Genomic DNA, 12,591 nt, shown 5'->3' on the forward strand with positions numbered 1-12,591 from the left:
CTATCCTTAAGGGGGTGGATGTACTGTGCAAATACACTAATGTGAGCCACCCACTGACAGTAAATCTACTGAGGCAGTATTTCTCAGCATGCACAAAGACACACACACACAAACTTGAAAGAAATGAAATTCCTGATGAAAGCAAACATGTTAATCAAATAAGTTCAATTTTCAGACCAAAGTAAAAGGATTTGCCCCCTGGCAGACTGGAGAAGGTTATTTGATTTTTGAATATGAAGTGATTTTTCTCCCTCGTGCTCTCACAACATGTCATTCTCCTCTGAAAGTCTGTGATTGGCTCAGCTTGACTGAAGGAAGTCATTTACACGATTTTATTTTGTTAATAGAGAGTCGGCAGCCCAACCCCTCAAGCATTTTATTGTGAAAAAATAAATAAATAACGGGCAGATAAATGGACAACATTTTTATTGTACTCCTAACGTTAAAGCAATACAAACAGCTTTACAGTGTCCTGTACTCATTCACAAAAACATTCTAATGGAGGCACATTGAACATAGTGAAGAGGTTTTGAAACACCAACCAAACATCCTGTTTTAACACCTGCATCACCAACATCAGGTTGACAAAAGATAAAATCATACACACACTTTTAAAATAGTTTGATGACCGAATGACGAACATCTGGTATTTCCTGGTAATCCAAATCATGTTTACACTGGTCCATACTGCCTCCAGTAAATAGCTGTAGCTTAAAGTCCAATACTGCCTTCTCCCGCCTACTCAGCTTATATATGTTCAAACTCACCCTCTGCCATAAAAATGAAAGCATTACAACATTCAGTTTCAAAGTCACTAGAGCACCAAACAAAGATTAGCTGTAAGTAGTGCAGGTGGGGACTGACTGATGTTATCCCCTCGGGTTTAAGGTAGTTGTATGTACTAGCTGCTGAGACCATTCAGTACTACCATACGATCCTGTACGCTTGACTTGACTCGGCTGCAGCTAATACCGATACTTGTATAGACTTGCAGTTCCTTGAAACTTCCTGTACATGACAAGCCGCAGACCATATACCAAAGAAGGCCAAAAACAGAGACTCACTTCTTGTTAACTAATTAGCTGGTTAGCCTTTGGAGAGACTCACTGCTGCAGTTTTAAGTTAGCGTTAGTGCCTGCATCAGCACTGTATCAGCCCCACAGCTCTCTAGCACCTGCTCAACCTGAGCCTGTGCCTGAAAAGAGTCTGTGAGCTTTAGACAACCTCTTGTTTGGTCCCAGTCCCCAAAAAAGCCTGTTTGACTGCCTTAAAATGACTTCAGACCAGTGGTCCTGACTTCCAACATAATGGAGACCATGGAGAGTCTGGTCCTGGAACACTTCAGACTCCTGGTGGTTTTCTCACTGGACACCCTGCAGGTTGCCTATCAGCCCCATGCTGGTGTGGTTGATGCAATCATGTACATGCTGCAGAGGGCCTACTCTCTCCTGAACAGAGCAAGCGGCGCTGTGAGAATAATTTTCTTTGATTTCTCCAGTGCCTTCAATACAATTCAGCCCGCTCTGCAAGAAGGAAGTTGGGAGAGATGCAAGTCGGCTCCGGCACGACAACATGGATCACAGTCTACCTGACAGGAAGACCACCAGAGGCTTCAGGACTGTGTGTCAGGGACAGTTGGACTAACACAGGAGATCCTTAATGGATGGTGCTGTCTCTCTTCCTCTCACCTCTCATTTCAGAGTCAGTCTCAGAGACCTGTTACCTGCAGAGTTTTTCTGATGACTCTGTACTGAGTCTGAGTATAATCTTCAGTTTCTATAACTCTTGTGCCTTTTTACCTAAATGAATCAACACTTCCTCCAGAATTTTCACATTTACAATCATGCAGCCTTCCCTTTATAGGTAGGCTTTTAATTTGAAAAATCTTGTTGATGGCAGCTTAACACAGAGAAAGTCAAAGAAGAACGACTGAAATAGAGCATGAAAACATTATTTCTGATCTCAGATCAGCACCATAGTGACTATAAGCCTGACTATAGTTGTATGGACCACCAGGGAAATTGGTGCCAGAACAAGATATTTTGGGCTTTGGCTAAATAAGTACGTTTGTGGCACCAGCTTCTTGTTGTTGTCTTTTGATGCAATTTCTTTCCAGTCAAAATACTGAATGTCACCAAACCTAGCCTCTGCTGGAATAAAAATTCCTGTTTTATTGTTGTTAGCGATTACAGTCACATAATGACACAATAGAATTTAAGTTGCATATTCCAGTTAAAATCTGCAATTGGTTACAGTCTAGATACCATCTACCTGAGTGAAGGATTGGTTATGCTGTCTATAATTTATGCATCTGTTTTTACTTTCTTCTTTTCTTTAGAGTTGTACTTCAAATCACCTAAAACAACAGAACAAATCAAAGAGGGAACTGGGCTCCAAGCCTGCCCCCCGTTCATAAGAAGAAACCAGGTCACATTTCAGCAGACTTGCCAGCGATGGCCAAAGTCCAGCCCAAAGGTATGCTCACAAACAGTGGTCACTTTGTCCTGTTCCAACTTTAAGCTCTCAGGAGTGTTGTCGCTCTTTGCCCTAAGCCCAGCAGGCAATGCTCAAGATTGCAACGCTCTCCTCTGTTGAACCCGTTTATTTCTGTTGACAGCTTTATTATAGCTTTCCACTCATTTGCATAGGTAATCAGCCCATACTTTCAGAACCTGTTAAGATTTAAGACGGCAGCCACTAATTGGAAAAAGGAAGGCAATAAAGCAACATCTGAGCTTGAGTTTCCAACTTCCTTTCTTTGCGTGGGACTAATAAAGCAAGGTCCCCGCAGCTTAGGACAGATTAACTTGTTTTGTTTTTTTGGCCTCAGATGAAACATATGAAGCGGGTTAATTGCCTTGGCCCAGCTGGTAATGGCAGAGAAATCTTCTAAAGCATATAATCTTTTCAAATCCATGGCTCTTCCACAATGCTGACTTCAACAGCCAGGAGAGAGAGACAGAGAGAGAGAGAATGACAGACGGAGACAGAAAGCAGCCTCACATTCGACAGTCATATCAACTTCCTGTGTTTCCTGTGGTGGTATTTACCTGACTGCAACTTCACAGGAAGAGGAAGAATTCATTTGTCCATATTCATAACGATCCATGCTTGTCAAACACTTACTATCCCACTTCATGCCCACACAAGCACACATCCCATAGCCCTATGGGTCATTGTTCAGTCATTTTCAAACTACCAGCTGCACAGTGATGCTGGCGCAAACCCACACAGGCACGTTTGCTCTGTGGGCCGTGAGAGCACAGCTCATTGTGACTCCTGCCGTTGCAGAAATGGAAATTTTAATGAAGTGAGCGCAGCAGTGGTTGTCTCCTCACCCATTCCTGGTGTGGGAGAATGGCATTTTATCCACACTACCCAAAAACAGACCAGAGATTTCATTAAAGATGGAGGCAGAAAACCCCAGTCAACCCCTCCCCTCATAACCCCAGTCCTCTTTGTTCCCACACATACCATGTAAAGGAGAAGTCGGTAAACAATCATTGACCTCTCTCGCTTTCACCATTTCTCTTTCACAGCTTCAGTCATGTTTTTGCACAGGGCAAGGAGAGGTCATCCTACTTTTAGCTCTACAGTCATGGATCTCAGCCACTTTCTGTGTGTCCATTCAGACATAGACAGCTTTTTCAAGGGTACAATACAACATCCAAACATTTTGAGTAGATGTTGACAAAGCAGCCTCAACCAGCAGCGAAAAGACTTGTAAAAACAGAGTCAAAATAAAAGTTGCCACAGAGGCCATAGTTGTGTCAAGCCAGGTTTATTTATACAGTCTCTCATCACAAGAGGCACATCTCCATGGACCTGCCTGCAGATCTGGACTGACTCATGAACAATCAATCACAAAACAAAGTGATGCAATCCCACATACCAAGAAAATATAATCCTGCAAAATAAAACAAAGACGAGGCATTGATATAACAGGCTGAGGGCAAAAATACATAAATAAAAATAAATAAAATAAATTTAAAAAAATAAAGCAAGCAAGAAAAGCAGCAGCAAGAGACTGAGGGTAACTTGGGGGCCAGTAAAGCCATGGAGTAAGTAAAAGAGGAAACAGAGACAGATGATAAAGAACTTGGAAGAAGTACAGAAAGTGTAATTTAAAAATGACAAACGTCATATCCATGGTAAAAGGAAGGAGGTGACACAACACCACTATCAGATCATGCTGTGACACCTTCTCAGGGTGTTGAACAGGAAACGCTCGCCTCAGAAAGGATTCAGACCTTGCACTTTCTACTCACGGTACTCTGGTGTAGTTTTAATTTGAAGTGGATAAAACTGAATTTGTTTTGCCCATTAATCTACACAATGGAATAATCTTTAATGACAAAATGAAAACGTTTTTATTTTTTCTGCAAATTTACTGGAAGTCAAAAATCTCTCATTTACAAATGAAATATTCAGACCCTTAATTCAGCACTTTGTAGAAGCCTCTTTGGCAGCAATTAAAGCTGTGAGTTTTCTTGGCTAAACTCTACATGTTTTCTCACCTGGATTTGGGCAGTTTATCCCATCCTTCCTGGCAGATCCTCTCAAGCTCGGTCAGATTGGATGGGAAGAGTCTGGGATCTACCACCTTCAGGTCTCTCTACAGATGTTGTGTGGGGTCTGAGTCTGGGCTTTGGCTGGGTCGGGGACTTGTCCCAAAGCCGCTCCAGTGTTGCTTCGGCTGTGTGCCTCAGGTCACTGCAGTGTTGGCCGCAGCCAAAGTACCCCCCGGTAACATGATGCTGCATGGGGAAATCTGGACCGGTAGCAAGGGTTACACAGGCTAGGTAACACTGTGTAACCTGCAGAACAGAGGCAACTGTGGACCAAAGGAGGAAGACAAAAGTTAGTGTGTCTCCCGTTGGTGCGCATTTATATCTCAACTGCTGTAGACACATTTGTGACCAAGCTTCAAAAGTAAAATGACAACGATTCACATTACTGACAATAAATGACATGAAACATTCTTCTCTCATTAAAATAAAAATAAATAAAACATATAATAATACATATGTATGAATGTATACATTGCTTATATGACATGTAAATAGATGTATAAGAAATGAATGAATATGAATCAGTTAGCATAAAAGCACAAAATAATTCACCCAAAGTGGAACATAAAGCTGGTTGAACTCCAAAATAAGAAAAATCAAAACACACATTCCTGATACATACATGCACACACGCGCACACATACACACAAGGCTACTAAAGCACATTTACACTACACTGCCATGCACAAACACATTTACACGTTTTTGTTACCTAGCACGCTCACTCACACGCACGCGTGCACATATACTTGAGCAAGGGACACAAAATGGCGCGGTGTACACCGCAGCAACTGAAACCTAGCGCCTCTTATCAAGTGTTTTTAAGATTACTGGTAACTGAAACTCTTAAAAACATTCTCGATACCTTAATTCTACAGACTACCAAATGCCGATACATGGGGGGGGGGGGGGGGGGGGGTAACGTTAGAGTTACTAATTAGCGACAGCCTGACACCGTCAGGAAAGACCGGCAAAAATACTGGAACAAAGCCAAAACTCGTTAACCCATATACACATCTCGCGAACATCTTAAAATCATCTTAAACGTTTCTCCACACTTTGTCCTACATCTACATAAATACTGAGTAATGAAAAAGTAAAATTGGTATTACCTGTGGACCAAAGCAGGAGGAAAAAGTTGGTGCATCTCCCGCTGGGGTCAATTATTTCTCAACTGCGCCTGCGCGGAGCTACCTCCCTACTCGACCCACTGCACCACACTGCCATCTCTTAGCGACATAGTGCAATTACCTCCGAGGTAGAGACTGAGAAGGGTGTAAAATCACTGTTGAGGTAATTCAGTTATTCAACAAAAAAAAAAAAAGAAAAAAAATTGAGGGGTGTCTGTTCTGAAAAAAAAAATAAAAAAATTATGTGGCATTTTTCCAACCTACTACACTGCCACCATGCTTTACAGTGAGTTCTCACAGTCCTTTAAATGTTGTTTGGCAAACTCCAAGCTGGTTCTCATATGCCTTTTACTCAAAGTGGCTTCCATCTAGCCACTCTACTCTATCTAGCCTGATTGATGGAGTGCTGCTGAGATTGTTATCCTTCCTGCAGGTTCTCCCATCTCTGCAGACGACCTGTGAGGTTGTATGAGAGATGTTTTTAAGGTCTACAACCAAGACAAGTTGCCCTCGACTCAACTCTTCTTGGATGACCATGACCTGGATGACTGAGAATCTTCACAGATAGGCCTATATTATTGTTTCCTTTTCATCTTTTTTTTTTTTAAATTTGCAGTTGAGTAATATTATTTTCTTCTTTTATAAAATCGTAAATGCTCCTTGAAATTTATAACATAAGTAAAACAAACAGGCAGAGAAAACAGAATGATAAAGAGCAGAATACAAAAAAGGAGAGACGAGGAAAACTACTTTTTTTAAAAACTTGCCTTGTTGCATACAAAAGCACAGAAAAAAGACACACGCCTGCCTTTCTTCCACATTTGTTCCCCTAACTCTCCCTGTCCATCTAGCTGTCAACACCAGCAGCAGGCCCCGCATTTTAAAGCAGTGTTTTTACCTGCAGCACTAATAACAAAGATTATCTGTTGTGAGAGGCACTCAAGTTTCTTTAATATTAAGGCCCAGAGAAAATGGTGTCCTTGCCTTTACCAGAGAAATCAATTTAGGGTCTCCTGTGACCTGCATGCATTGATGAGCTAACCAGTGTAACACTCCCAAAAGGATCCACACCTTTATTTAAGTGTGTGAGTCAGGCAAAATCACATAATTGCTGTCATTGCAGCAGCCATTTTGATTTCAAAAGGTTATGGCTGAGAGTGTCTGAAGCAAAAAGACCACAAGTGGTAAACTGGAGATTGGGTGATAAGGTGAAAGGTATGAAGTTTGGGTAGTTTGGGTCCATTTGTATGCAGATATTTTGTCTGGGGGTGTCCCAGTGTATTTCAGGATTTTATAAAGGTTTTATTTAAAGTAATAGCAAACACATACAGATGAAAAAATAATACATTACGTGTAGTTCTGCTTGTTATTTCTGTGATAAGGTTCATACAAGGAGAAAAATAATAATGTCAGTATGCAGCGTCTGAGTCCACATGAGTTACAGCTCATTTTTGTTTGTGGCTTGAAATCCAGATGGATTCATTGAGATATAATCTACATAAAACACTGACAAGAGGCAACTTAGTATGAAGGTACACATGATTCATACTTTGTTACTGACTCCAACATAACATTACAAAAATGTAACATTATGCCTTCCAGCACCCCTAAAGCTCACCAGTTAACACAATATATTGATGGATGGATTACTGAACATGTCTACACCTTACTGCAGGGAGCAGGATGCTTCAGTTGCAAAATGCACAAACGAAACATGAAAAAAAAAAAGAGCTGCAACAACCGCCAACAGATGTAAAATAGATTAAAACTAAATAGAAGCATAACAGTCAGATCGGATGGACTGTCATTACATTTCAGACAGATGGTCAAGTCCTCTACAGGATAAACTTTAAAGGTTCCCCTCCACTCAAAAATGGTTGCCTGTACTCAGCCTGAAACTCCTCACTTGACTCAGATATTTGACGTTCAGTGTGCAGAATGATGCACGTGTTTGACATACGAAGGTTGTTTTCACATTCATCTGTTAAGATGGGAAAGTTTCCCTGTAAGAAGGATTTTGGTGGACCTTTCAGTGAAGTAGGAGACATCATACTCGAGTGGTTCAAATTTTATTCGTGATTTTTTTTTTTGTTGCATATTTATAAATTGGAATTATACAAGGTGTAAGTATGTCTATATCTATATACACATTAAGCAATTTTTAATAAAAAAAAAAAAAAAGCCATACACCGATTGTTGTTCTAGGTACAAAATCTTTACATGTCTTTTATGTCACGTCTTTAATTCTTCATCTATATCAAGTCAGCTTTTTAATTTGTCCACTACTTTAGTTTTGGGGCTATGTGGTTATAAATGAATCTTTTTCTCATCAACCTCAGATGTACTTTGTTCTACTTCTGATGTTGACATCGTGAACTAACACATTTTATCTGCTGTACATCAGCATGAGAGCATTGACACTGTGAGCATATGTGCATGCTGATGTTAGCCTTTATCTAAACTATCTGTGTCTTGGTCAGCTTCTTGGTTTTGTTTTCTTATTGAGGGATGTAGACCCACTGGTGGAAAACATACAACACTTCCGTTCTTCCTCATCACTATGAAATGAGCCTGTACATCTTCACAGCCTGTGACCTCCACAAGACCTTTTCTTATCAGTTGAGTCTCTGGAGCCGTGCAGTGAAGTGCACTCAAGTTATACAGATTTCTAACGAAAACAACCTTATAAAGGATGTACGTCTCCTTCAAACACTTTTATCCTTTAATTATTTGTTTGAATTGATTCATTGATACTGTCTGTGTTGGTGAGTGAATTCACAGTGACAACACAAAATGCAGATAAACTGGGTAATTAGGGTAAGTGGGTGATTTACATTCTCTGAAGACACTATAGTGTTCAACAGGTGTCTATAGCATAAACACGCAAATACATCAGTCATGCAACAGTGTGCACAAACGTACCTAAAATGCCAAGTGAATCATACTCAGTGGCAACATAATCATAGTCATTTTTTCCTCCCTGCACACTCAGTAATTAGAGTACACTAACAGTGCTTAATTACCATGATTGCCAGTTCACATGGAATTTCAACCGTAGATCAGCCACAACATTAAAACCAGTTATCGGCTATGCATATACATACAGACATTTGCGGCCTAAGGTAGAAGGAGTCAGTTTTAGAAAACCTAGCACATTTTGTTTTTCAACCAAGTCCCCTCTTACATTTACACACAGTCCAAGTATGTGTGTGTGTATATATATATATATATATATATATGTATGTGTATATGTATGTGTATGTGCATGTGTATGTATGTATGTATGTATGTATGTATGTATGTATGTATGTATACTATATGTATATATGTTTGTGTGTGTGTGTGTGTGTGTGTGTGTGTGTGTGTGTGTGTGAGTCTTAAAGTTGTTTCTTCTTTCAGTGCTCTCCTCCACTTCAGCATGTAGAAACAGCCTTTGCACACCCTCCTCATAGAAATATCACTGTGAGGAGCTAGCTATGACTCCATGAAACTAAAAAGGATATGTCAAAACAAAGAATTAGCTTATGGATTACTAGAGTAATGTACAGCAATAAAGCACACAATTATGGTCATTTTAGAAAAAAAAAGAAAAAGGTTATTTTCCATGACTTCAAGCTCCCACACAATTTCTGTGACACTTTAATTTTTCATTGTTTCCTGAGTTTCAAAGTTGTTTCCTGTTTCAGTGCTCTCCTCCACTTCAGCACGTAGAAACAACCTTTGTTCACACTGATCTCGCTAGGTCTGATTCACAAGGAGGTGGGGTGATTGTGGTTTCTGTTACAGTTATATTCACTCGCTTGCACTTCTGCATTTCTCACAAAAGCAAAACATGTGCAACAGCACTGTAGGAGAAAATGGAACGGTACCTGAAATGAGGAACACAGCGTACGCACTCGTGTTTGGATCTGTTATGGTACTAGGTCTGCCTCTCAATGCTGTGTCACTGTGGATTCTGTTGCGCCGCCACAGCCTCAAATCACCCAATGCTGTCTTCATGGTCAACCTGGCAATCTCAGACCTGCTGCTCGTCATCTCCTTGCCAATGAGGGTCTACTTTTATGCCACAGGTACGTGGCCACTGAGTACTACGGCATGCATCTGGATCACAATGCTCTTTCGCAACAACATCCGCTCCAGCTCCATCTTCATCACCTTCATCAGCGTGGACCGGCTGCTGGCTGTGGTTTATCCCCTGAAGTCACGCCATCTTCGAACCTCGTCCAACGCCTGGAGAGCTGTTGCGCTCATTTGGCTGTTTGTGGTGGTAATGAACATCCCAGAGAGTGTGAACTTTTCAAGAGAATTAATCAAGCACAATGAATCTACCTGTTTTGAGTTTCGCCAGCGTCCTCATTCATCACTTAAATATTTTCAACCTCTGTTGGTGTTCACCATGCTGGCAGTCAATGTCGTGTGCACTGCTCTGGTGTCTTGGACTCTACGCAGACGCCTGAATGACTCCGCAAGGGTCCACAACAAGGTGAATGTCATGCTGATTTTTGCCTTGAACTTGATCATGTTCACCATATTTTTCTTGCCTGTGTCATTAGCTGTTGTGTTTCCAATCTTGAGGCCTTCTCTCACGTCACTGTTATGTCTAGCGAGTGTGAACTGCTGTTTTGATCCGCTGCTGTATTACTATTCTTTTGATGGCTTCTGGAAGAAACAAGAAGAAGTGGACTCCTCTACTGCAAGAGAATAGTTTGTGATAAGAATAGAAAGGGACGAGTGGCTTTATTACATAAATGCTGTTGAAACAAGATACGCATAATTTGTTTGTGTGGATGTGCCCCGTAGAGATCACAACTTGAAAAAATGAACATGCTATATTTTGTAAATAAAATGTTCACATTCACACTGAAATTGTTTTTATTCTACATAATGTTAACAGTAAAATAGAAATTACTATAAATGCCAGAATTTTGTTGTTGTTATAGTGTAGTTCTCCTTCAGTGGCTGTTTTTTGCATGTGTGAACTGAACTGCAAAACTATGGCCTCATGTAGTCAACCTGCAACACAGATCTAACAGGTCAGTCGTCTAAGTTGTATTCACTGTCAAGGAAAGTTTTGACGTGTATTTAATACAAGGTGCCAAGATGCACGGGCTTTCTAACTGATCTTCTCATGGGATCAAATTAGGGTCAAAAAGATTTTGAGCTCATAAAGTGATGTTCACAAATAATAATAATAAAAAAGACACATAGAGATTTTGTGAATAAAATGTGAGTGTGTAAAGAGATGGTCAAAATTCATTCTTGTAACTTTGTAACTTTAGCGTGACACACAGAGAGGAAACTGCGAGTGCTGTGTCTTACACGCAGCTCTCCGCGGCACAAAAACACCTTGCTTTCTTTTGCCCACAGTGTGTGTGTAACCAAAGCACTCATATCATTTTTTCACGTTTTTCTCTTTCTCGTTTTTTCTCACGTTTAAAGGCAACAGTTTCTCTGTTGCCTTTAAAAATGTGAGCTAACTGAACTTAGCTCAAGTAGTTCAAAACCAGATCATGGATTGTGAAAATGTCTGAGTTTAGTTCACTGAATTTGACAAAACATGTTCAATCAGCTTAATATTAGATTTAAATGACAATGAAAGGGCAAATCTTCAGTCACAGCCACATTTTCTGTCCACTTCTTCAGTTCTTTTCAGTTTCAGTTCCTCATTTAACATTAAAGTCTTGACGCAGGCTGCTGCTGTGGGAACCAGACAGTAGCCTTTTTCATGGTTTTTCAGGAAACAACCCTGATTTAACTTAACCTGCATGAACAAGCATGGTTTCTTCAAATTACAAGAAAAAACAATCTCTGAGTTCTAACCATAAAACCATGTATACTTGGAAGTCTAATGTTTTTTTTTTTTTTACCTTTGAAAGATACCCTGTGGAGCTTTCCCCCAAACCAACAAAGGTTATGTTTACATTAAGTGTTTCTTATCTTATCGTCATCCTCAAACATTTGTAAAGCCACTTTAAATAAATAGATAGATAGAGAGATAGATTGATAGATTGATAGATTGATAGATGAACAAATAGTGCATTGTTTGTTTCCATGTTTGCTGTGTTGGTGCACCACCACATTTGTTGGCAAATTAACATTAACACTTCCAAATGTTGACTAGCATTAAATCACAAAATCAATGTAAACCACATTACCCATGCGCTTGTGACTGTGTGGGTAATGTGCTCATGCATGTGCAACCCAAGGTTTCACTTGTGAAAAGGTGCTTCTGCAGCTCTACCAGTGGTCAAAAATGCCACATGGCGATGCTTTGGTTTTAACTAAATTTAGTTTCACAAACTTTCTGACTCAACTCATTTAAAGTCAGAAGACTGCGAGTCAGAGGAATGGAAAAGCTTGAGATTTTTCACTTGAATGTACACACTTATGTATACACACATATTTAGAGCCATATTTACAAATATGTACAAATATGTAGAAGCACACATATGTAAACACAGGAAGTTATGCCACATAAAATTTCCAGGTCAGGGGCATTGACCAACTTAACTCCTTTTTTAGTGGTGGAAAATAACTACGTATATTTACTCAAGTGCTGTACTTCAGTTTTTAAGTACTTGTACTTTACTTGAGTATTTCCATTTATGCCAGTCTACAGCTCACCACACTTCAGAGGGAAATATTGTACTTTGTAATCCACTACATTTATTTGACAGCTTTAGTTACTAGTTTTAAGATGAATATTTTACCCCATGGATAATATAACAAACTTTTAACATACAACACATTAGCAAAGACCCTTTTTTTTTTCTTCTGGTGTCTCACAAAAGGCAGTGTGTAGTCTGGGTGACAGTTCAGATTTCTATGAGATGTTAACAGCTCCACAAAATAGTGATTTCTAAATTTTATAGTTTCATTTCAATAAAATG

General features: G+C 39.9%; 1 protein-coding gene across 1 annotated transcript; it reads left to right on the forward strand.

Moving 5' to 3' along the window:
• Positions 1 to 9,445: 9,445 nt before the first annotated feature.
• LOC121186792 (lysophosphatidic acid receptor 6-like) lies at positions 9,446 to 11,095 on the forward strand. The gene has a single exon (XM_041045584.1). It carries the CDS (start codon positions 9,534 to 9,536, stop codon positions 10,404 to 10,406), a length of 873 nt encoding a protein of 290 aa, XP_040901518.1. The 5' UTR covers positions 9,446 to 9,533; the 3' UTR covers positions 10,407 to 11,095.
• Positions 11,096 to 12,591: the final 1,496 nt, after the last annotated feature.

This window comes from Toxotes jaculatrix, chromosome 9 (assembly GCF_017976425.1).
Source record: "Toxotes jaculatrix isolate fToxJac2 chromosome 9, fToxJac2.pri, whole genome shotgun sequence".
Classification (NCBI taxonomy): Eukaryota; Metazoa; Chordata; class Actinopteri; family Toxotidae; genus Toxotes; species Toxotes jaculatrix.

Bases quoted from the DNA above. Each gene is read 5' to 3' on its own strand.
- LOC121186792 (XM_041045584.1), top strand. From the start codon at position 9,534: ATGTGCAACAGCACTGTAGGAGAAAATGGAACGGTACCTGAAATGAGG.